Below are 26616 nucleotides of genomic sequence, written 5' to 3' on the forward strand. Positions count from 1 at the left end.
AGCAAAAATGAAATCTCATCGACTTTGCTGGGAAATGAAATGCAGGCAGTTTTTAGAGCAAAAAAGCACCAGAAAAACGCAGCGTGCGCACATAGTCTTAGCAGTGTTAACCTTGTAATAGAAACACAGGGATCCTAAGAGAATTTGCCCAGTTTGGCTTCCCCTAATGCTGACTAAGTGTAACTAGGGTTCATTTTTAGGGTAGGGCTTATACTTCAAGCATACGCCAAAAATCCTGTAATATCATGCTAGGGCTTATTTTGGGGGAAACAACAGAGTATATGGATATCTCAGGTTCACCGGGTTTTAAGTGATTTTTCCTATGCCAGCCCAAACATACTGTAGTTATAATTAGGGCGATAATAGAATATCCATCAGATGTCCTTTATGTCTGATATACTGTATGTGGGACCCATAGAGTAGAGAAAAAGAATACAACCAGAAATGGAAAGATGGCGCTGTTCATTCTTTTACATATGAGTTCTAAAACTAGCGAGACAAGCAATGTGTGTGTCATGTATATATACATACACATATGTTACGAGGGGGACCCGGGGAAGCGTGCCAAGATGGTATATGGACAGCTTCCGCCGGTCAAGGTCCACTGTGCGGTGTAAGGGACCGCTGCTATGGTGGGAGAAGAGTGAGCGGGTTGCTGCTAGCGATCGTCTGGAATGTCACAGACGATCTGCGTACACCTGTCCGCCCTAACCTGTGAGGGTTGTATGGCACGGGGCTCACAACTCGGTGTACCTGTTGCACGGGGACGCACAGAGGTGCCTACGCACGTGTGCCAGCGGGAGTCACAGGAATATGGCACGAGGGTAGCACAGAGGTGCCCACGCACGTGTGCTTCAGAAACCAGGTGAGTCCGACAGAGATTCAAGGAGCTCACCTGGGACAGGAACACAGCCTGTTCAACGGAATACTGCCAGAGCAGCAAGGCAGGGGCGAGACCTGCAAAATACAATGACGTCTGTACAGTGGCGTGGCAGCACGCTGCCAGACATCCAAACATAGAAGGACGGTCGCGCGCCGCCATGATGGCAGGAGGGGTTTTTAAGGAGATGTAGCTCCAGCCAAGGGCGGGCGCGAGACGGATGTGACCCAATCATGATCTGTGACGTCCTGGCCCGGCCAGTCAGGATTCAGCACATCACCAGCCTCGTTATCTGGCCGTGTGATACCAGTGAGCGAATCAGAAGACGTCACGTGGGGCACATGCTCAACCTCCTGCCTCTGGGTCATAAAGGCGGGATCTTCGGTTTCACAATGTGCAGAGCTAAGGGAAGTCTTGCTGCTTCCCTGAGCATCTATCCTTTGCACACTGTGCAACCACTCCGACCCTCTGCGATGCCGAGCAGGAGGGCATGTGGCAGGCAAGGGATGGGAGACCACTCCATTCCTTACAAGGAGTAAACCACTAGGTGTCACCCTACTGCTGCATCTAGGAGGAGGAAACTCCTGCAGTCTCCCAGACCTTTGGCGCTGCTGAGCATGAGGGCTCGTGGCAGACAAGGAATGGGGGACCACCTCATTCCTTGCAAGAGGAGAGCCACGAGATGTAACACACATATGTATACACACACACATACATTATATATATATATATATATATGTGTGTGTGTGTGTGTGTGTGTGTGTGTGTGTGTGTGTGTGTGTGTGTGTGTGTGTGTGTGTATGTATGTATATATATATATATATATATATATATATATATATATATATATATACACAGTATATATACCGTATATACACAGTATATATATATACACAGTATATATATATATATACACAGTATATATATATATATATATATATATATATATATATTTATTACAGTATATATGCAGTGTTAAGCGTTTTTCTTTTGTATATACATATATATATATATATATATATATATATATATATATATACACAAAGTTATTTGTGTATATTATATATATATATATATATACACACACACACATACTGTGTCAATATATTTATTACAGTATACAGTATGCCAGAGACTAATATTTATTTATTTTTTTTAACACTTTTTAATATTTTATTTGTACTTATCAGTGTATTTTATAATTTCTTTTGTGGTATACTTTGAAGGTAACCAAATGTTACCTAAAAGGGTTGTCTCCTGCTTTCATATTGATGAGCTCTCCTTAGTCCAACACCCAGCATCTGAACAGCCGCTTCCGGTGCCAGACGGATGTTCTCAGTTGTGGAGCTGCACATCCTAAGCATAAAGGTACCGTCACACTAAGCAACGCTCCAGCGCTCCCACCTGCAACCTGACCTGGCAGGGATCGCTGGAGCGTCGCTACACGGGTTGCTGGTGAGCTGTCACACAGGCAGATCTCACCAGTGACCAGCCCCCAGTCAGCAGCGACGCATGGAAGCGATGCTGCGCTTGGTAACTAAGGTAAATATCGGGTAATCAACCCGATATTTACCTTGGTTACCAGCACACACCGCTTAGCTATGGCTCCCTGCACTCCTAGCCAGAGTACACATCGGGTTAATTACCGATGTGTAGTCTGGCTATGTGTGCAGGGAGCAGGCACTGGCAGCGTGAGAGCGGCGGACGCTGGTAACGAAGGTAAATATCGGGTCACCAAGGAAAGGGCTCCTTGGTTACCCGATATTTACATTGGTTACCAGCGTCGGCTCCCTGCTCACTGCACATTCAGTTGTTGCTCTGTCGCTGTCACACACAGCGATGTGCGCTTCACAGCGGGAGAGCAACAACTAAAAAATGGTCCAGGACATTCAGCAACAACCAGCGACCTCACAGCAGGGGCCAGGTTGTTGCTGGATGTCACACACAGCAACATCACTAGCAACATCGCTGCTACGTCACAAAAGTCGTGCCTCAGCAGCGATGTTGCTAGCGATGTTGCTTAGTGAGACGTGGCCTTAAGACATCAATATAAAAGTAGTGGACCGGCCTTTTCATACTTGTTGCGAAAACCAAATCTTTATAGCTGCGTTATTATCAGGATCATCCTGCCAACGGCTTATTAGTTAGATGATATTAATTACCTGCTTTTCACATGCAGCTTTGCAAACAAAGGCAAAGGTCACATGATAGGAGAAACGATATTTATTTCAAAAAAGTATTTTAACCCCAAATTTTAAAAAAATGACCTTTATTTTAACAAAGCTAAAAATGACTCACAGACATAAATACATTCAATATCTCAACTGGGTTCAATCAATTGAGGGACAGATATATAGCAATGCACAAAATTTGCTTTTCCCTTTGACACTCCAACAAATACAGCAAGAATTTTTTCTTCCTCCAAGTATTAATGAAATAACTGTCTCAAGAGGATAAAAAGGAAAAAATGCAGATATTATAACCATCAAGGGGTTTGTGTATATAACTCTTACTGATACTCATAGTATTAACTCTCCAAAGCCCCTTACTACATTCACTGCCACTATTTGGTAGAGGAGCCGACCATGGAGACAAAAAAAGTTTTTATTTCGTCTTCATGTCCAGCTCCAAATCCCCACCCAGGTATTGACCAATAGTTGTGACCCCTAACAATCAAATATCACCCCCAATATCATGGAGTGCACAGAAGGGGTCATTCACTACAGAACAGTGACTTAAGATCAGCAAAAACACATCATCTGAACTGTTATTTTAGAAAATTTCCATAGCAAAACAATCCAACACACATATGGCATAGATAATATAAATTAAGATAAGGAATCCAATATCTATAACTCATTCCTTAGGGTACCTTCACACTTAGCGATGCAGCAGCGATCCGACCAGCGATCTGACCTGGTCAGGATCGCTGCTGCATCGCTACATGGTCGCTGGTGAGCTGTCAAACAGGCAGATCTCACCAGCGACCAGTGAACAGCCCCCAGCCAGCAGCGACGTGCAAGCGACGCTGCGCTTGCACGGAGCCGCCGTCTGGAAGCTGCGGAGACTGGTAACTAAGGTAAACATCGGGTATGGTTACCCGATGTTTACATTAGTTACCAGCGCACACCGCTTAGCTGTGTGTGCAGGGAGCAGGGAGCCGCGCACACTGAGCGCTGGCTCCTTGCTCTCCTAGCTGCTGTACACATCGGGTTAATTAACCCGATGTGTACAGCAGCTACATGTGCAGAGAGCCGGAGCCGGCAGCACAGGCAGCGTGAGAGCTGTAGAGGCTGGTAACTAAGGTAAATATCGGGTAACCACCTTGGATACCCGATGTTTATCTTTGTTACAAGCTTACCTCAGCTGTCAGACGCCGGCTCCTGCTCCCTGCTCGCTTCATTTGTCGCTCTCTCGCTGTCACACACAGCGATCTGTGTGTCACAGCGGGAGAGCGCCTTTGAAGAAAACGAACCAGGGCTGTGTGTAACGAGCAGCGATCTCGCAGCAGGGGCCAGATCGCTGCTCATTGTCACACACAGCGAGATCGCTAATGAGGTCACTGCTGCGTCACAAAAAGCGTGACTCAGCAGCGATCTCGGCAGTGAGCTCGCTGTGTGTGAAGCACCCCTTAATAGGAATTCTTGATAGATGAATTAGTTATCACATATCCACTGGAGATTATCCTGAAGAGAAGTACTTTATAAATGTCCTTCTTCCCAGAAGCAGTTGCTTTCAAAGGTGTGATATGTCGCAGGTTCCTTTTGGTAATGGTTAGACACACTGTGCTTGATTGATAGCTTCACAATCCCAAGATACAGTTTACACCTCACACCTCGACGCGTTTCCCCCCTTGTATGATAAAACCAAGAGGTTCATCAGGAGGTTTCATTGATCCATGAGTTTAATATCAACATTCAATATGGATCTAGAGAAAGGGAAGGAGAAATATATACAATCTCTCAGTATAGATACAACATACTTCTAAATATATACATCAGAAGATTAATCCAATAGGGTTTTTATAGAACTACCAAATGCTCCCACATGAAAAATATCCAGGGGGAAAGGATATAGCCTCCTTACAAAGTAGGTCAATCCTCAGACCCCCCAGCAATCCTGTCTACCCCACTCCACAAATGTGGTCACTTCACCAATATAAATTTTCCCCTCAAAGAATAATACATAGTAAATAGATGGGAGGCACAAAAAGATAGACAAATATATATCACCTCCACCCTACGTTCATATATACTGCATTCAGTCAGATAGTTCCAAATAGGCAATAAATGATGATATTAATTACCTGCTTTTCACATGCAGCTTTGCAAACAAAGGCAAAGTTCACATGATAGGAGAAACGATATTTACTCAGATATAGGATGAGGTCATTGTTTAAGTAAGGATTTTCCATATTGAAAGAAGGTACATTGTTATCAAAACCGAAAACCGTGCACAGGTGGGTGACTGAGAAAATGGCCCGATTACAGCAGGTTACATCATAGGTCTCAGATTCCATCCACCATATTCTTGCATATCTCATTCAGCAATATATTACCTAGATTAACATGAAAACTCAATAGTCACTATCATTCCATCACTATCTGATGAAATACTGTGTTATAATAGGGTACTCTGCTCAGTTTCTCCTCCCCGGTGGCAGTTTTGGTCATAAGCAATGTATGCATAGGACAAATGTGCATATAAATAAACCGTCTGATGTCTGTTGTGTACTGTCTCTCGGACCAGAGATCCACTCGCTTGTTCTACAATATACTATAGCCCCAATTCATTAAGATTGGAGGTTTTTACATGAATAATATGCATTAAATTCCTCACCACTTTATGAATTCAGGGAATCTTATCAGTGGAGTGTACCTCTGCAGATATGTTATTCCAGTCAATAACTGAAGTAACATTTCTGCAGTAAGAAATGCCAAATCTCACAAAATGTTTGCGCAGCTTATTGTTGTCTAAAAATTTAGTGACTTAAAGAATTTTACTCCAGTGCTCTGTTAGACGTAGGGGCCAATACATCAAAGTGTTTACACCGGAAAACTGGCTTTAAGGCTTTGAATGGTGGCAACATTTTGTGACTTGGCATCTTCCCATCAGATTCAAGTAGGAGCTGTGGCAGCGCATTGCCACAACCGCCAGTCTAATTCAGGAAATGTGTTGGTGTTTCTTACTCTAATTTAGGAGTAGAGTAACATTTCTTGTGAGGCACACACTACTGAAGACCCAAATTCATTAAGTGGTGTGCGCTTCTTGATGAATTTGGCATACAGTGGGTACGGAAAGTATTCAGACCCCATTAAATTTTTCACTCTTTGTTTCATTGCAGACATTTGGTAAATTCAAAAAAGTTCATTTTTTTTTCTCATTAATGTACACTCTGCACCCCATCTTGACAGAAAAAAACAGAAATGTAGTAACTTTTGTAAAATTTTTAAACAAGAAAAACTGAAATATCACATGGTCATAAGTATTTAGACCCTTTTGCTCAGACACTCATATTTAAGTCACATGCTGTCCATTTCCTTGTGATCCTCCTTGAGATGGTTCTACTCCTTTATTGGAGTCTACCTGTGTCTATATAAGACCTCACAGCTCACAGTGCATATCACACCATATGAGAATCATGAGGTCAAATGAACTGCCCAAGGAGCTCAGAGACAGAATTGTGGCAAGGCACAGATCTGACCAAGGTTACAAAAGAATTTTTGCAGTACTCAAGGTTCCTAAGAGCACAGTGGCCTCTATGATCCTTAAATAGAAGAAGCTTTTCTCCCCCCCCCCCATTCATCTTTTGTGCCTTCCCTATTTCCTTTAAGGGGTACTTTGCACGCTGCGACATCGCTAGCCGATGCTAGCGATGCCGAGCGCGATAGTCCCCGCCCCCGTCGCAGATGCGATCTGTTGTGATAGCTGCTGTAGCGAACATTATCGCTACAGCAGCTTCACACGCACTTACCTGCCCTGCGACGTCGCTCTGGCCGGCGACCCGCCTCCTTGTGCAACGTCACAGCGACGTCACACGGCAGGCGGCCAATAGAAGAGGAGGGGCGGAGATGAGCGGTACGTAAACATCCCGCCCACCTCCTTCCTTCCTCATTGCAGGCGGGACGCAGGTAAGGAGATGTTCCTCGATCCTGCGGCTTCATACACAGCGATGAGTGCTGCCGCCGGAACGAGGAACAACATCGTACCTGTCGCTGCAGCGAAATTTTGAAAATTAACGATGTGACACAGATCACCGATTTTTGACTGTTTCACGCTCGTTCATCTTCTCTCCTAGGCTTTACACATTGCGATGTCGTTACCGGCGCCGGATGTGCGTCACTTTCGATTTGACCCTGACGATATCGCAGTACCGATGTCACAACGTGCAAAGTACCCCTTAGACTGTAAGCGTACGAGCAGGGCCCTCACTACTCCTGGTATCTTAATTTTTGTTTTTTTGTGTTGTCTCAAATTGTCTGTACATGTCCCCTCTGAATTGTAAAGCGCTGCAGAATATGTTGGCGCTATAGAAATAAAACTTTATTATTATTATTATTATTATTATTAAGTTTGGGACCACCAGAACTCTTCCTTGACCTGGCCGTCCAGCTAAACTTAGCAAACATGGGAGAAGAGCCTTGGTGAGAGACGTAAACAAGAACCCCAAGATCACTGTGGCTGAGCTCCAGAGATTCAGTAGGGAGATGGGAGAAAGTTGCACAAAATCAACTGCAGCCCTCCACCAGTCGGGCCTTTATGGCAGAGTGGCCCGATGGAAGCCTCTCCTCAGTGTAAGACATATAAAGGACTGCATAGCATTTGCAAAAAAAAAAAAAAAACACATAAAGGAGTCCCAGACTATGGGAAATAAAATTCTGTGATCTGATAAGACAAAGATAGAACTTTTTGGTGATGATAATTCTAAGCGGTATGTTTGGAGAAAAACAGGTACCTCATCACACTTAAACGTGGTGACAGCATCATACTATGGGGGTATTTTGAAGCTACAAGGACAGGGAGACTGGTTGCAATTGAAGGAAAGATGATTGTGGCCAAGTACATAGATATCCTGGAAGAAAACCTCTTCCAGAGTGCTCTTGAGCTCAGATTTGGACGAAGGTTCACCTTCCAACAAGACACTGACCCTGAGCACACAGCTAAAATAACAAAGGAGTGGCTTCAGAACAACTCTGTGACCATTCTTCACTGGCCCAGCAAGAGCCCTGACCTAAACCCAATTGAGCATCTCTGCAGAGACCTGAAAATGGCTGACAACCCATGTTCACCATCCAACTTGACAGAACTGGAGAGGATCTGCAAGGAAGAATAATAATAATAATAATAATAAGGAAGAATGGCAGAGGATCCCCAAATCCAGGTGTGAAAAACTTGTTGCATGATTCCCAAGAAGACTCATGACTGAGCAAAGGGTCAGAATACTTATTACCATGTGATTTGTCAGTTTTCTTTTTTATAAAATTGCAAAAATTTCTACATTTGTTTTTTTTCTGTCAAGATGGGGTGCAAGAGTGTACATTACTGAGAAAATAAATTAACTCTCTTTAATTTGACAAATGGGCTGCAATGAAACAAAGAGTGACAAATTTAAAGGGGTCTGAATACTTTCCGTACACAATGTATTATTCCTATATGTCATGTCCCTCATTCAGACTGACATACCAATCACCAGTCTTAATGAATCAGGGCCATAAACTCTTATGGAATCGATAATTCAGGGGGCTCCTGTCATAAATTATATAGTAAGAAAAACCGTTAATTTGAATCTTGAAAAAAGACAGAATATAGAGGATAGTGTTTGATGTAGGGTTTCAAAGATAAGAGTGCAAAGGAAAGATCAAGTAAAACTTTACTTTGATCATGTGCTGATCCAGGAGCCTAAACTTGCCCTGTGCTTCCTCCAAGTGGTTACAAAGCTTTACTACACTTTTCAAACTGTGAATATCAATGCAGAGCTATTCCGTGGGGGGAAAAAGCATTGGGACCTCCTCATTCCACCTACAGGAGCTTTTAGAAGATCCCAGTCGAAATTCATAGCTGGCAACATGGAGCTTCTACTCTTCTGGGAATGCTTTCTATAAGATTTTAGAGGTGTCTTTCTGGGAATTTTTGGTGTTGAGAGGTTTTAGCTCACAATGTCTGTTCTAGTTCATCCCAAAGGGGTTCGATGCCTTTATGGTCAGTATAGTGCAGTCAGTAAAGTCTTTCAGTTCTTCCACACAAAACTCACCCAACCATGACTTTTCCCACAAAGTTCCATACTAATAATAATTTTTATTACTATAGAGCGAAAATATTCCACAGCACTTTACATTCCAGAGGGAACTTGTACTAAGAATATATTACAGATTAACACATACTCCAACCCATAACCATAGATATAAGTATCAGTGAAACATCCTCTTAAAACTGGTCATACTGTCACGTAAGGGGTTTCCTTACTGTATATGGATAATAAACTAAAGATTACCTTTATGACTATTATATCCTAAATGATCTCCACTTGTGATGTGTTACCCCATTAGACAATGTGCATTTGGTGAGTTTTTGAGGCTGCGTGTTTTTGGTGCAAAAAGAAACACAGTGTCTTATAGTTCCAACAATGCGGATGGGATTTTATAGAAATCTCAGGCCCTCTGTGCTTCCTTTTTACCCCACATGCACTGACCTGCGGAGCTGGTTTCAAATGCGCAACATGTCTATTTCTCTTGCTGGTACGCTGAGTATTCTGTGCAGAGTTTTACCATAGACTTGTATGGGATGCACAAAATCTGCAGGTAAAAAACAACGCAGATGCATTTTTAGTGCGTTTCTGGGGCGGGCACACATTAAGGCCCTGTGCGCACGCTGCGGATATACCGCGGATTTTGCCGCGGATTTGCTGCAGAAAATGTGTCTAACATTGCTGCAGTCATTCCCCAGCAAATCCTATGGGTTTTAAAAAAAAAATGCTGTGCACACCCTGCGTTTTTTTTATACCCATGGATTTACCTGCGGATTTTCCGCTGTGGAATTAATGTGCATGTCACTTCTTTTCCGCAGGTACCTGCAGTTTTTGCCATAGATAATGGTAAAAATCCGCAGGGACCAACTTGTGGAAAATCCGCGGGTGCGGGTTTATCACGGTTTTTACCGCGGGTGCTGGATTCTTTCAGAGGGTCCGGATTTCTCTTAAGAAAAAGGCACTTTCTAGTTCGCACATAGCCTAAAAGTGCATGTAACAAAGCAGCTTTATTTAAAGCATTTACACCCCAAACAGGCAAAAAACGCAGCAATAAAAATAGTGTAAAAAACTCAATAAAAAAACATTACATAATATGTGCAGAAATTGTGCAACAAAAAAAACTCACCCAAAGCTCATCATGGGACTGTTGCCTTATCCTTTTACCAAAGGAGATTATATTTCGATTTATAAGATCTAACCTCTGATCCCATGATTCAGCTACCTTTTACAGTAACGTGTTGTTCCTTTGTAATAAACGTGCTGCAGATTTCCAGAGGAGGATTTGCAGTTTATTACATTAGCCGCATTGTCAGTAAGATTTTACCAAATTCCATCCAATGCGTACAAAATCTGCCCCATAAATTGACCTGAGTTTCGGCTTATCAATTTATGCTGCAAATGTAACAATGCTTCACAATACATAGCGGAAGTCTGCTTCAAATCCGCATTGAAATCTGCAGCAAAAACAGAGGTTGATAATATTTCCCACTGTTTTTTTTTTGCTTTGGAGAATTAGTCCCGAGTGAATGTTCTGTCAATATGACAATCTATTACCTCAGTAAGGCTGCTTTCACACTACGTTTTTTAACATGCTTCATGAACGTTTTTTTGCTGTAAAAGCAGATCCTGCTTTTACAGCAAAAAAACGCATGCAAACGCATGTGTTATTTTGCAGGATCCTGTCACTTTAAGTTTATGGGCGGGCATTGGAGTCATGTGATCGGGAGTCAGTGGAACTGAACATGATAGACTGGGAGCCGGCTTCTGACAGCTGCAGAGGCTCGTAACCAAGGTAAACATGGGTAACTTGCTTGGATACCCGATATTTATGTTGGTTACGAGCATCCGCAGGTGCTAGGAGCCGGGCTGCCTGCTCCCTGCACACGTAACCAATGTAAACATCGGGTAACTAAGAGAAGCGCTTTCCTTGGTTACTCGATATTTATCTTGGTTACGAGTGTCCGCAGCTCTCAGGCGGGGGAGAGAGAGGAGAGAGGGTGGAGGAGAGAGATAGGGGGAGAGAGGGAGGGTGAGAGAGGGACTGATCACCCGAGGCTGGTTTCTGGGCATGCTAAGTAGAGCAAGCAGGATCCTGTCTATCAGCATGCCAGCGTTCACATGCGTTTGCATGCAGTATAGTCAGGATCCAGCAATTTTTAGTATTTGGACGCAGCTCAAAAACGCTACAAGTAGTGTTTTTGAAAAATGTTAAAAAACTGCAACTCACTGGATCCTCACTTTAACGCAAAAAACGCATGTGAACGCATGTTGACGCGAGTCCATTGCAAATGCATTGAAATGAAAACGCATTTGCACTGGATCCGTTTTTGCGTTAAAAAAACGTTCAGGACGCATGTTAAAAAAACGTAGTGTGAAAGCAGCCTAACTAGTGTTTGGTCATGTCCATCACCATTTATTGGCCTCACATGGTAGTGTCGTGGTGGCCTATATGTCACTGAACTCTATAATCTGTAACCATCTGCCTCTTAGAAGTAGAGATGAGCGAACTGGCCGTGGTTCGGCTCGAGTTCGGTTCGCCGAACGGAGGTCTCGTTCGGTTCGGCGAACGTTCGAACCGAACTCGAACCAATAGGATATATAATGGGAGGCAATCACAAACACATAAAAACGCATTATAAATGTACACATACAGTTATTAAACATTGCCATAACACTTCCCGGTCCCCGCGATCCCTTCTGCACTCTGTCTCCTGCCGCTATTCCAGCCGATGATCGCTGAATCCTCCCGGTGACCAGCACTGCCAGCAGTGATGCAGGACCTATCGTGACGTCAAAATAGCCATGTGACCAGTCACGTGGCTATTATCTCATTGGCTACAGACTGGTCACATGACTATGACGCGTCATGAAGGACCTGCGAGTGCATCTCTCCGGTACACGGTGCACATTTGTGTATCGCCGTGTACCGGCGACATGCTCTAGCACACGGTCGACTCCCCGTTCCGTTAGGGACCGGCTGACACAGCCGGTCATTAACGGAGATCATCGTTGCCATAGCAACGCAGTTAGCGGTGACGTCACCGCTAACCGCGGCTCCGGGAATCACATGATCGGAGCCCTGTTGCTATAGTAACGCGTCTGTCACCGCCAGCAGCACTGATCTCTCACGGAGTGAAGGCTGCACGCTGCTTCCCGTGCAGCCTTCACGGAGTGAAGGCTGCACGGGAAGCAGCGTCTTCCCCCATTCAGCAGTGATGGAGCAGAGCTGCATTTGTTGAACGAGAAAGACAGAAGACCATGGATCGTGGAGGGCTGACAGGGGGTAATAAAGATGGAGTCTCTAATGTGTCTGTGTATTTATTTCTATTAAAGTATTTTTTCTCTGTGTGGTGTCTTTTTTTTTTTTAACCCTTTATTGGAGATTCTTAATGGCCGGGTCAAACGTGCCTGACATTAAGAATCTCTGGCTTAATACTAGCTAGTAAAATAAAGCCAGTATTAACTCATGATTACCCAACAAGCCACCCGGCTCCAGGGCTGTTGGAAGAGTTGGATACAGCGCTAGATGATGGCGCTTCTATGAGAGCGCCATTTTCTGGGGCGGCTGCAGACTGCAATTCGCAGCAGAGGCGCCCAGAAACCTCGGGCTAACCTGTGCTGCGGATTCCAATCCCCAGCTGCCTAGTTGTACCCGGCTGGACACAAAAATGGGGCGAAGCCCACGTCATTTGTTTTCTAATTATTTCATGAAATAAGTGAAATAATTAAAAAAAAACGGGCTTCCCTATATTTTTGGTTCCCAGCCGGGTACAAATAGGCAACTGGGGGTTGGAGGCAGCCCGTGGCTGCCTGCTGTACCTGGCTAGCATACAAAAATATGGCAAAGCCCACGTCATTTTTTTGGTGGGCAAAAAACGTCTGCATACAGTCCTGGATGGAGTATGCTGAGCCTTGTAGTTCTGCAGCTGCTGTCTGCTCTTCTCCATACAGACAGACAGCAGCTGCAGAACTACAAGGCTCAGCATACTCCATCCAGGACTGTATGCAGAAGTTTTTTGCCCCCTGAAAAAATTATGTGGGCTTCGCCATATTTTTGTATGCTAGCCAGGTACAGCAGGCAGGTACGACTGCCCCCAACCCACAGTTGCCTATTTGTACCCGGCTGGGAACCAAAAATAAAGGGAAGCCCTTTTTTTATTATTTCATGAATTTCATGAAATAATTAGAAAACAAATGACGTAGGCTTCGCCCCATTTTTGTGTCCAGCCAGGTACAACTAGGCAGCTGGGGATTGGAATCCGCAGCACAGGTTGGCCTGAGCTTTGTGGGCCCCACTGCTGTGAATTGCAGTCTGCAGCCGCCTCAGAAAATGGCACTTTCATAGAAGCGCCATCTTCTGGCGCTGTATCCAACTCTTCCAGCACCTGCCTGCTATACCTGGCTAGCATACAAAAATATGGCGAAGCTCACGTCCTTTTTTTGTAGTTTTTTGGAAAAAAAAATAAAAAATGCTTCCCTGGATTTTCCATTGCCAGTGAACGTAACACCAAGCAGTGGGGGTTAGCAGCCAGTAGCTGCTTGGATTACCCTTAGCTAGCAATACAAAAAATGCAGCGGAAGCCCATATATATTTTTTTTAATTATTTATTTAAATAACTAAAAACAAAATGGGCTTCCCTGTATTTTGATTGCTGGACATTACAGTGCTGTAAAGAAGGGAATTTTGTTTACTTACCGTAAATTCCTTTTCTTCTAGCTCCAATTGGGAGACCCAGACAATTGGGTGTATAGCTACTGCCTCCGGAGGCCACACAAAGTACTACACTTAAAAGTGTAAGGCCCCTCCCCTTCTGGCTATACACCCCCCCGTGGGATCACGGGCTCCTCAGTTTTAGTGCAAAAGCAAGAAGGAGGAAAGCCAATAACTGTTTTAAATACAAATTCAACCCGAGAAACAACCTCGGAGAACTGAACTGTTCAACATGAACAACATGTGCACCCGAAAAAAACAAACTTCCTAAGAAAACAGGGCGGGTGCTGGGTCTCCCAATTGGAGCTAGAAGAAAAGGAATTTACGGTAAGTAAACAAAATTCCCTTCTTCTTTGTCGCTCCTAATTGGGAGACCCAGACAATTGGGACGTCCAAAAGCAGTCCCTGGGTGGGTAAAAGAATACCTCGTGATAGGGCCGTCAAACAGCCCTTTCCTACAGGTGAGCCACCGCCGCCTGAAGGACTTGTCTACCTAGGCCGGCATCCGCCGAAGCGTAGGTATGCACCTGATAATGCTTGGTAAAAGTGTGCAGACTCGACCAGGTAGCCGCCTGGCACACCTGCTGAGCCGTAGCCTGGTGCCGTAATGCCCAGGACGCACCCACGGCTCTGGTAGAATGGGCCTTCAGTCCTGATGGAATCGGAAGCCCAGCAGAACGGTAGGTGTGAAGAATTGGTTCCTTGATCCAACGCGCAAGGGTGGATTTGGAAGCTTGCGACCCTTTACGCTGACCAGCGACAAGGACAAAGAGTGCATCCGAGCGGCGCAGAGGCGCCGTGCGGGAAATGTAGATCCTGAGTGCTCTCACCAGATCCAATAAATGCAAACCTTTTTCAAATTGGTGAACTGGATGCGGACACAAAGACGGTAAAGTGATATCTTGATTGAGATGAAAGGAAGATACCACCTTGGGAAGAAATTCTGGAATTGGACGCAGAACTACCTTGTCCTGGTGAAACACCAGGAATGGAGATCTGCATGATAACGCCGCCAGCTCGGACACTCTCCGAAGAGACGTGACCGCCACTAGAAAGGCCACTTTCTGTGAAAGACGAGAAAGGGAAACCTCCTTCATAGGCTCGAAAGGCGGCTTTTGGAGAGCAATTAGAACCTTGTTCAGGTCCCAGGGCTCCAACGGCCGCTTGTAAGGGGGGACGATATGACAAACCCCTTGCAGGAACGTGCGTACCTGAGGAAGTCGCGCCAGGCGTTTCTGAAAAAATACGGATAGCGCGGAGACTTGACCCTTAAGGGAGCCAAGCGACAAACCTTTTTCCAACCCAGACTGCAGGAAGGAAAGAAAAGTAGGCAATGCAAAAGGCCAGGGAGAAACTCCCTGAGCAGAGCACCAAGATAGGAATATCCTCCACGTCCTGTGGTAGATCTTGGCGGAGGATGGCTTCCTAGCCTGTCTCATGGTGGCAACCACTTCATGAGATAAACCTGAGGCCGCTAGGATCCAGGACTCAATGGCCACACAGTCAGGTTCAGGGCCGCAGAATTCAGATGGAAAAACGGCCCTTGAGACAGCAAGTCTAGACGGTCTGGTAGTGCCCACGGATGGCCTACCGTGAGGTGCCACAGATCCGGGTACCACGACCTCCTTGGCCAGTCTGGAGCGACGAGAATGGCGCGGCGGCAGTCGGACCTGATTTTGCGGAGCACTCTGGGCAACAATGCCAGAGGTGGGAACACATACGGTAGCCGGAACTGCGACCAATCTTGAACTAAGGCGTCTGCCGCCAGAGCTCGGTGATCGTGAGACCGTGCCATGAAAACCGGGACCTTGTTGTTGTGCCATGACGCCATCAGGTCGACGTCCGGCATCCCCCAGCGGCGACAGATCTCCTGAAACACGTCCGGGTGAAGAGACCATTCCCCTGCGTCCATGCCCTGGCGACTGAGAAAGTCTGCTTCCCAGTTTTCTACGCCTGGGATGTGAACTGCGGATATGGTGGATGCCGTGTCTTCCACCCACGTCAGAATCCGCCGGACTTCCTGGAAGGCTTGCCGACTGCGTGTTCCCCCTTGGTGGTTGATGTATGCCACCGCTGTGGAGTTGTCCGACTGAATTCGGATCTGCTTGCCTTCCAGCCACTGTTGGAAGGCTTGTAGGGCAAGATAGACTGCTCTGATCTCCAGAACATTGATCTGAAGGGTGGACTCTTTCCGAGTCCACGTACCTTGAGCCCTGTGGTGGAGAAACACTGCTCCCCACCCTGATAGACTCGCATCTGTCGTGACCACCGCCCAGGATGGGGGTAGGAACGACTTTCCTTTTGACAATGAGGTGGGAAGAAGCCACCACCGGAGAGATTCCTTGGCTGCCTGAGAGAGGGAGACCTCCCTGTCGAGGGACGTCGACTTCCCGTCCCATTGGCGGAGAATGTCCCATTGTAGTGGACGCAGATGAAACTGCGCAAAAGGAACTTCTTCCATTGCTGCTACCATCTTCCCTAGGAAGTGCATGAGGCGCCTCAAGGGGTGCGACTGGCCCTGAAGGAGAGATTGCACCCCTATCTGTAGCGAGCACTGTTTGTCCAGTGGAAGTTTCACTATCGCTGAGAGAGTATGAAACTCCATGCCAAGATATGTTAGTGATTGGGTCGGGGTTAGATTTGACTTTGAAAAGTTGATAATCCACCCGAAACTCTGGAGAGTCTTCAGTGCCACGTTCAGGCTGTGTTGGCATGCCTCTTGAGAGGGTGCCTTGATAAGTAGATCGTCCAAATACGGGATCACGTAGTGACCTTGCGAGTGCAGGACTGCTACTACTGCTGCCATGACCTTGGTGAAGGCCCGAGGGGCTGTCGCCAGCCCGAAAGGTAGAGCTACGAACTGCAGGTGTTCGCTTCCTATAACGAAGCGTAGAAAACGCTGATGCTCTGGCGCAATTGGCACGTGGAGATAAGCATCCTTGATGTCTATTGATGCTAGGAAATCTCCTTGAGACATTGAGGCGATAACGGAGCGGAGAGATTCCATCCGGAACCTCCTGGTTTTTACGTGTTTGTTGAGCAGCTTTAGATCCAGGACGGGACGGAACGACCCGTCTTTCTTTGGCACCACAAACAAATTGGAGTAAAAACCGTGACCTTGTTCCTGAAGAGGAACAGAAGTCACCACTCCTTCCGCCTTTAGAGCGGACACCGCTTGTAGCAGAGCATCGGCTCGGTCGGGCGGTGGGGAAGTTCTGAAGAAGCGAGTTGGAGGACGAGAGCTGAACTCTATCCTGTACCCGTGAGACAGAATGTCTCTCACCCAACGGTCTTTGACCTGTGACAGCCAAATGTCGCCAAAGCGGGAGAGCCTGCCACCGACCAAGGATGCGGAGAGAGGAGGCTGAGAGTCATGAGGAAGCCGTCTTGGTAACGGTTCTTCCGGCTGGCTTTTTTGGGCGTGATTGAGTCCGCCAATAATCTGAGCCCCTCTGATCCTTTTGAGTCCTTTTGGACGAGTAGAATTGGGACCTGCCTGAGCCTCGAAAGGACCGAAAACCAGACTGTCCCCTCCTCTGTTGGGGTTTGTTTTGTCTGGGCTGAGGTAAGGATGAATCCTTACCCTTGGAGTGTTTAATGATTTCATCCAAACGCTCACCAAACAATCGGTCACGAGAAAAAGGCAAACTGGTTAAGCACTTCTTGGAAGAAGAATCTGCCTTCCATTCTCTCAACCACAGGACTCTGCGTAAAACCACAGAGTTGGCTGACGCCACCGCCGTACGGCTCGTAGAGTCTAGGACAGCATTAATCGCGTAAGACGCGAATGCAGACATTTGAGAGGTCAAGGGTGCCACCTGCGGAGCAGATGTACGTGTGACCGTGTCGACCTGTGTAAGGCCAGCTGAAATAGCTTGGAGTGCCCATACGGCTGCGAATGCTGGCGCCAACGACGCTCCAATCGCTTCATAGATGGATTTTAATATATATAAACCAGCAAGGTCTTAAATCACATAAATCTCCTAGGAGACACTAATATAAAACTTAACATTTAATGTATAGATTAAAAAGTGAACAGGGTCACTGAAAAACGTGACATACTCAACATAGAACCAACAAATACATATAAGGTGTTAGATCACAGCCCCACGTGTAAACATATAAGTGCGCAAGCACACCATCATACTCAGTAACAATGTCAGGCTATTCAAGAATCAACACCAAATATCAATGACACATTCATATGTCCATATGAGAATTAACCCCCTGTTTATCTATCCTAGGAACTAACTACCTAATATAGGGGTACCCAGAAATAGAAGGGGAACAGATCTCACTCGAAGTAGCGGGCTATATTAATGCAGCAAACCTGAAACTCGACTATCATGAATCGAGTAGACTTGTTTCCTTGATTTGTTTATGCATTATTGGGTAGAAACTTCCATCAAAATATACATAACTTCCGACGCGTTTCATTAATATTCCTCAGGGAAGTTAATAATCCAAACTAGAGGGTAATACCACCGTCACACGGGCAGGCATCCCCGGTGGAACCTCAGTGCTGGACTGAAAATGAAATAGAAACAGCCATAAGTCCACCATTCCAACTATCAATGTATCAAAAAAAGGACCCAAATAGGGCACTCACCCAAGAAACAAGTTCTATAGGTCCTGGTGCTAGGCCACATCAAATCGCCCATCCATGAACGCACACTAAAAAATGAGACTCTATTAAGCCACCACTCATAGCAGAATCATAGGGGAGAAAAAAGGGGGTTCCGAAATCAGGAACACTCACCATAGCACGTCCCCCACATCTATTCTGTTCAGAAATGTGCCGCGCTGCCGGCCTCATGGGCCGCGCCATCTTATATCACGCGCGCATGCGCAGTACACCCCATTCAATGGTATGACGCGCAACCGGAACCACCCGAAACCGGAAGTTAGCGCGTCATCATTAAACGCCACCCACATCATTACATGACGTCGGCCGCATATCCGGTGACGCTAAATCCGGAAGACATAGTCATAGACAATCTGTCAGCAAAAGCTGCAAACTCCGTCCCTGTCACCTGGACAGCATTCACAGGTGGTTCTCCCTGGGTCACCTCTAGCAGCGGCCCCGGCTGAGCAATTGCCACAGGGGCCGAGCACTGCACACAATGGGGGTCAGTGGAACCTGCCGGTAGAGTAGCCCCACATGCGGTACAAGCAGCATATAAAGTCCGTGCCTTGGCACTTTTGCTTTTTGCGGACGACATGCTGTTGTCTCCTTGAGAAATCTAAGGAGGGTATATAGCAGAAAATCACCAGCGACTGTACAGTGCAAAGTATTGCCAGCACAAAATACAAAGTACACTATGGCACAAGTGGGGGAGAGCCCTTGAGGGCTGCTTACCGCCCGCTGAAAAGCGGGTGTGAGGTCGTAGAATCCCTTGTCTGAGTCTCCCCGTCTCCCCTCTGCAGCTCAGCGTGCAGGCAGGAATGGCTGCCGGCGTCCTGTGAAGAGGGGCGGACCGTGGGCGTCACAAACAAAAGTGCGGGAAACTGCGTCCCACTGTGCCTAGTGTGAGGGCTGGAGTATGTAAAACAGACTCCAGCTCTTAGCGCTGCTGGTCTGTACAGCGTCCCGCCCTCCTCCTGACTGGCAGGTCTGGGGGCGGGAACGATACGAACTAGGCCGCAAAAGCCGGGGACTGTAGTAATCTAGCGCGGCCGTCATATATGCACGGCCAGCGCGGAAGTCCCCAGCGCACCACAAATCCCAGCCGCGACGCAGTAAAAACTGACCCCCGCGGCCGGATCGGCCGATCGTACTAAGTCACCTCACTCAGCAGAGCTGTAGTGAGTAACGGCACAAGCGCAGCAGCGCTGTTTACCCCGGCGCACTAACACACCCAGCAATGCTGCAGTGTGCGTGCGATAAGCACGGGGACACGGAGTACCTTGATGGAGCAGGGTCCTGTCCCTGAGGAAACTCCGCTCCGTATCCAGCAGATCCTCCAGGGGCTGTGGATGGAGCACGGCCTCAGTGCCCGGAGACCGGTAAAGTCCCACTTCACCCAGAGCCCTAATGGGGATGGGGAAGGAATCAGCATGTGGGCTCCAGCCTCCGTACCCGCAATGGGTACCTCAACCTTAACAAACACCGCCGACAGAAAGTGGGGTGAGAAGGGAGCATGCTGGGGGCCCTCGTATGGGCCCTCTTTTCTTCCATCCGACATAGTCAGCAGCTGCTGCTGACTAAACAGTGGAGCTATGCGTGGATGTCTGGCCTCCTTCGCACAAAGCATAAAACTGAGGAGCCCGTGATCCCACGGGGGGGTGTATAGCCAGAAGGGGAGGGGCCTTACACTTTTAAGTGTAGTACTTTGTGTGGCCTCCGGAGGCAGTAGCTATACACCCAATTGTCTGGGTCTCCCAATTAGGAGCGACAAAGAAAATAAATCTTAAAAAAATGACGTAGCGCTCCGCGGTATTTTTGATTCTCAGCGCAGATAAAGCAGACCGCTATGGGTTGCCACCCCCATCTGCCTGCCGTTACCTTGGTTGGCAATCAAAATACAGGGAAGCCCATTAATTTTTTCTATTTAAAAAATAGTTTAAAAAAAAAATGACGTTGGGTCCCCCCATTTTTGATAGCCAGCTAGGGTAAAGCAGATGGCTGTAGCCTGAAAACCACAGCTGGCAGCTTTACCATGGTTGGGGATCCAATGTGGAGGTCCCCCCAGGCTCTTTTTTTATAATTATTTTATAAATATTAATAATTACACAAAAAAAGTAGGGTCCCCCCCAAGTTGGATCACCAGCCAAGGTAAAGCGGACAGCTGTGGTCTGGTATTCTCAGGGTGGGAAGGTCCATAGTTATTGGGCCTTCACAGCCTAAAAATAGCAGGCCGCAGGCACCCCAGACGTGGCGCATCCACTAGATGCGCCAATCCTGGCGCTTCACCCCAGCTCATCCCGTGCCCTGGTGCAGTGGCAAACGGGGTAATAAATCGGGTTGATACTAGCTGTAAAGTCACCTGAGATCAAGCCCAGCAGTTTGTGATGTCATGGCGTCTATTAGATACCCGACATCATAAACTGTCAGTACTAGCAAAAAAAAAATCGACAAAAGAAATTTATTTGAAAAAACAGTCCCTAAAACATTTCCTCTTTCACCAGTTTATTGTAAGAAAAAAATAATGGGTCCCACGACGACTCTGGACCGTCTAGAATATAGGGGGAGACACTCGGGGAACGTATCCCCCATTTTCTAGGAGTGCAGACCCTTCATGTGAGGAGTGTGGGTGCAATGAATCTGCACTCACTCTCCCCGGGTCCACAGCAGCAGAGTCCATGTCGTAATGGTTGCTACCAAAGCTGCAATGCCCTGCTCATGAGGTAAGGGCATGCCTAATCAGGAGAACTATTCTACATTTCCAAATATTGGTATTTGCTGATATTATTGCTATTCCATCTACTATATATTGGGGATAGGATCTTGGAGATGGAATACCCCTTTAAGTCCAGTTATCCAGCTGAATGAATACTTAACAACAGAGCTCGCTATTTAGATGTGTTTTCTTGTGGCGTATAACGGACTCTCATGTTTGGTAGTCGTTCAGGGAAACTATAAAAGCAAATCCCTCCATTTGGAAATGTAGTATATAGCTCTCCTGACCAATTATGTTCCTTACCTCATGAGCAGGGCATTGCAGTAATAATAATAATTTATTCATTTATATAGCGTTATTAATTCCATAGCGCTGTATGTCATTGGAGTGTGGGAAGAAACCGGAGTACCCGGAGGAAACCCATGCAAACACGGGGAGAACATACAAACTCCTTGCAGATGGTGCCCTTGGTGAGAATTGAACCCAGGACCTCAGCGCTGCAAGACTGCAGTGCTAACCACTGAGCCACCGTGCCGCCCATTTAGCTTACAGATGCATAACCACCACTCACTGTGTCTAAACACAGGAAGCTGAGCTGACAGCCGCTCTGTGCATGCGGCAGCGTCTATTGTGAAGGAGAGGGCCGTGGGGGGATCAACGCTGCACAGGTACCGTGGGACACCGGGGAACACTGGTGGGGTTAAAGGGGGTGACCTGGCAGGGCCTGGGGAGGAGTTTTCTGTCGCATGTGTCATGGCACATGCGACAGAAATCAGAGGAGTAGGGTGAATGCGGCCGGCGCGCTGCTGTGCGTGCGGCCATCTTGGATTTCTGGGAGGGCATCAGGGGGGGCACTTTGGCGACACCGGGGGACCGGAGGGGACCGGGGAGGAGATTTATCATGTTTGTTCATGCCAGATGGGAGATAAATAATTTTTTACCGGCGCTGTCATTTACTGTAACGTGATCATCGGTATACGGTGTATACCTGTGATCACGTGAGCAGGGACCGGAAAAACCGTCCTGAATCATGATCTCCAGGGTCTCAGCTAGCCCTGAAACCCCGGAGATTTTCTGATGCTGGGGGGCGTTATTCACTTATTTCTGCCTGCTGTTTATAAACGGCAGATCAGAATAAGGCTACATTCACACGACCGATCCATTTTTGTGGTCTGCAAAAAACAGTCCGTTTTTTTTCACGGGTGCATCCGTTTCCGTTCCGTAGAAATCGGTTTGTCATCCGTGTGCCTTCCGTTTTTTTTGTGTACTGCAAAAAAACTGAAGGAGGGAAAATACATAAATTTACCCAGGATCCTTAGCTTCAACCTACATGAGGCGGTCACATGTTCACTCCAGTGCCATTTTCTACTGCTTTTCACAGCGTAGAGCGCTCTGGTGATTTTCCTGTGCTTGTACACTTCATATCAGTCTTTTCTGTCATTATAATGGCAGAAAGACACATAATGTCCCACTCTCCTGCATTTTGTAATTTTGCAACCTTTGGTGCCTTTCATGTGGCACTAAGGGGTGCTTAGCTTTGTTTTTAGCCAAAAAAATGAAAAAAAAAAATGACGTAGGGTTCCCCCTATTTTTGTAGCCAGCTAGGGTAAAGCAGACGGCTGCAGCCTGCAGACCACAGCTGGCAGCCTCACCTTGGCTGGTAATCCAAAACTGAGGGCACCCCACGCTGTTATTTTAAATTTAAATAAATAATTAAAAAAAGAAAAACACGTAGGGGTCCCCCCAAAATTGGATCACCAGCCAAGGTAAAGCAGACAGCTGGGGTCTGATATTCTCAGACTAGGGAGGTCCATGGTTATTGGACTCTCCCCAGCCTAAAAATAGCAGGCCGCAGCCGCCCCAGAAGTGGCGCATCCATTAGATGCGCCAATCCTGGTGCTTCGCCCCAGCTCATCCCGTGCCCTGGTGCGGTGGCAAACGGGGTAATATATGGGGTTAATACCAGATGTGTAATGTCACCTGGCATCAAGCCCTGGGGTTGGTGAGGTCAGGCGTCTATCAGATACCCGACATCACCAACCCAGTCAGTAATAAAAAAAAAATAGACGACAAACGCATTTTTATTTGAAAAAACACTCCCCAATACATTCCCTTTTTAACTAATTTATTAGAAAGAAAAACAAATCCAGGTCTGGTGTAATCCAAGGGGTTGCCATGACAATCCACACTGTCCCAGTCAATGAAGAGCAGGATGTTCCCCATTGGCTGGGAGAGCAGTGCAGTGACCTGAGCTAACATCAATGGGTCAGCCCAGGTCACTGCAGGGGATGACAAGTGATGCTGTCAGCGAGGTACATTACCTGCGCTGATCTCCAGCACACTGACAGCCCCTGTCACTGAGTTCAATGACCGCCGCCTTCACACCAAGTATCGCGAGAGGCCCGTGACGTCACCGCTAGTCAGTCTCGGGTCGGAAGCGAGAGAAGGTGATGTGACAAGCGGCGGCCATGGAGGACAGTGACAGCGCTGAGGTCGGGACTTCATCACCGCAGGTAAGCCGAGCGGGACCATGTGTGCAGAGTGCCAGGAGGACGTCAGTGTCGTGGACTGCATGGCTGGGGACGTGTGTGTGTGTGTGTGTGTGTGTGTGTGTGTGTGTGCACTTGCCGCGGGCAGGAGGGGGCGGAGCGAGCTGAGCGGGGAAGTGTCGGCTTCTTGCACGGAACTAGGATAAACATCGGGTTACTAACCAAAGCGCTTTGCTTGGATACCCGATGTTTATCTTGGTTACCAGCTTCTGGCAGGCTGCCAGCGATGGCTCCTGCACACTGTAGCTGTAAAAAGCCCTGCTTTTTGCTGCTAGAACCGTTCTCGAACGTATCTAGAACTATCGAGCTTTAGCAAAAAGCTCGAGTTCTAGTTCTATCTAGAACAGCCCCCACTCGAGCCGCGAACTAGAGAACCTCGAACCGCGAACCGCGCTCAACTCTACTTAGAAGTGCTCCTGATTTCTGCCCTCGTTAGTTTCTATTTCGGTAACCATTTTTAAGCATTGCATATTCTTGATATTACAGGGGACGCGTATGATCCTCTGTGATCACCGCAGAGGCAAAAAGGGGTTGTTTATCAGCAATGTGGAAGCACAGGAACGTGTGGCCAATTTATTCATGAGTGTCATATACAGAGCAAGCGACTTCTTCACTTTCCACTTATCATTGAAACCCCAGATATAAAAACTGATCGACCATGAATATCTTCCTGAGCTGCTAAATGTATATGTCCTCTATTATTATGAACCATACTTCCACATGGGACAGAGGTGCAATCACATCTAATCTGACCCCACGACTGTATTGCTTTGTGCACAATGTAGATTACAGGAGCCCAGATTTTTTTGTTGCTTTTATACCTATTGAGCATGACTAAGCATGAGCCTTTTATTATTTATTTTTGGTAATGCTTCTAGTCTATTGATCATATTCATATGATGTTAAGATACAATGACGTTTGCATGCCAGAGGCAAGATAAATCTATACTACAGAAGTCTTGAAATATGTAATGCTCAGTACATCCTTACTACATGACTCTGTGCTCATTACCATGACAAGTCTGTGCTCATCATGATGTTGCCATTAAAGGGGTATTCCCGTCTCCAAGATCATATTCCAGTATGTACTAAGAGTAATAATATTAGCACATACCTCCATTTAGAAATGTAGTATAGTTCTCCTGATATAGCCATGTCTCTTACCTCATGTGCAGGGCATTGCAGCTATATGAGTGGTCATCACCATGAATACCTAAGCTGCAATGCCCTGCACATGATGTAAGAGACATAGCTAATTAGGAGAACTATACTACATTTCTAATTGGAGTTATTTGCTAGTATTATTATTATCACACCCACTACATAATGGGATAGGATCTTGGAGATGGAACTACCCCTTTAAATCTACTCTTGATGGAAGTCACTTTGGAAATGGTCACCTGTTCATTTTCTTTTTTCACATTGTAGTTTTTATTAGACCACAGAGGAACTTGGAAGCAATAGATCCCCAGTTTACAATCCGAAGAAAATTGGAACAGATGAGAGAGGAGAAGGAACTGGTAGACAGTCTTCGGGAGGTAACCGTTCATTTTTGGCATTTAATGTAAGGTTGCAGGTCTCCAACACCAGCCACCGTACATGTGAGGGCATCATTTCATTTAGATGGGCTTCTCTTTTGCATTTATTCGGGTATTTCTTTGTAACTCAATTGGTAACTTTATGTCATTTGTACTGTGGCATTTAGATGATATCTCACTGGTTTTAGGTTATTCCTTTATAAGTATATCAGAAAAAAGAGCATCTGTTCCATATTATAATGTGATTGGTTTACTCTAGAATTTAAATCACTCTTTTATACCCATAATCAGAGGAAGTAAATTACAGATTACAGTATATATTGTAGTAGCTAGTCACAAGGCATATATATATATATAATATGTATGTATGTATGTATATATATATATGTGTATATATAATATATATATATATATATATATATATATATATATATATATATATATGTGTGTGTGTGTATATATATATATACATATATATATATATGTATGTATGTATGTATGTATGTATGTATGTATGTATAGATATATAATATATATATTATATTGAGATAGATAGATATATATATATATATATATATATATATATATATATATATATATATATATATATATATATATATATATATATATATATATATATATTGTGAGGTAGCACAGTCGGCTGCGCAGCAGAAGACACGGGATCCAGGCATTAAGGTTCACAGCACACGGTTTTAATGTCCAAACAAAAGTCCATAACACAATACATGTGCCTCTCCAGCAGAAAACTCAGGGAGTTCTGTTCACTCCCCCACACCCGGCACACCTGCCCTTGTTCCTGATTCTATTTAACCCTTCCTTCAGCCTGTAGGGAAACAGCATTAACCCTATAGTGGATTTACTTTCTATCATGGAGTGAGCACAACCGGGGCGAGACATACCGGCCGTCATAGATAACCCCGGTCACAGTCTCACATACCCCCCCTCAGTTCAAGCGTGCGGGGTTGAACTCCAGCCATCAAACACGGGCCGCGGGACAAGGCATCGGCGTTGCCCTGCAACCTACCGGCCCGGTGTTCAACCGTAAACCGGAAGTTCTGCAGAGAAAGGAACCACCGGGTAACCCGGGCATTCCGTTCCTTGGCGGACCTCATCCAGACCAGTGGAGAGTGATCCGTCACCAAGCGAAACTGCCGTCCCAGCAGGTAATAGCGTAGGGACTCCAAGGCCCACTTGATCGCCAGGCACTCCTTCTCCACTACGCTATAATTCCGCTCGGGAGGGGTGAGCTTCCTACTCAAGAAGGTGACGGGGTGTTCCTCCCCCTGAACCACCTAAGACAACACTGCCCCCAGGCCGACCTCCGAGGCGTCA

General features: G+C 46.2%; 1 protein-coding gene across 6 annotated transcripts in view; it reads left to right on the top strand.

Moving 5' to 3' along the window:
• LRCH1 (leucine rich repeats and calponin homology domain containing 1) overlaps positions 1–26616 on the top strand; it is a 330560-nt gene that overhangs the window by 212805 nt on the left and 91139 nt on the right. For all 6 annotated transcript variants that reach the window (XM_075336886.1, XM_075336889.1, XM_075336887.1 and 3 more), the window contains one exon: positions 25154–25263. In XM_075336886.1, the coding sequence (XP_075193001.1) occupies positions 25154–25263 (110 nt within the window). The remainder of the gene's footprint in view (positions 1–25153; positions 25264–26616) is intronic.

This window comes from Anomaloglossus baeobatrachus, chromosome 2 (assembly GCF_048569485.1).
Source record: "Anomaloglossus baeobatrachus isolate aAnoBae1 chromosome 2, aAnoBae1.hap1, whole genome shotgun sequence".
NCBI lineage: Eukaryota > Metazoa > Chordata > Amphibia > Anura > Aromobatidae > Anomaloglossus > Anomaloglossus baeobatrachus.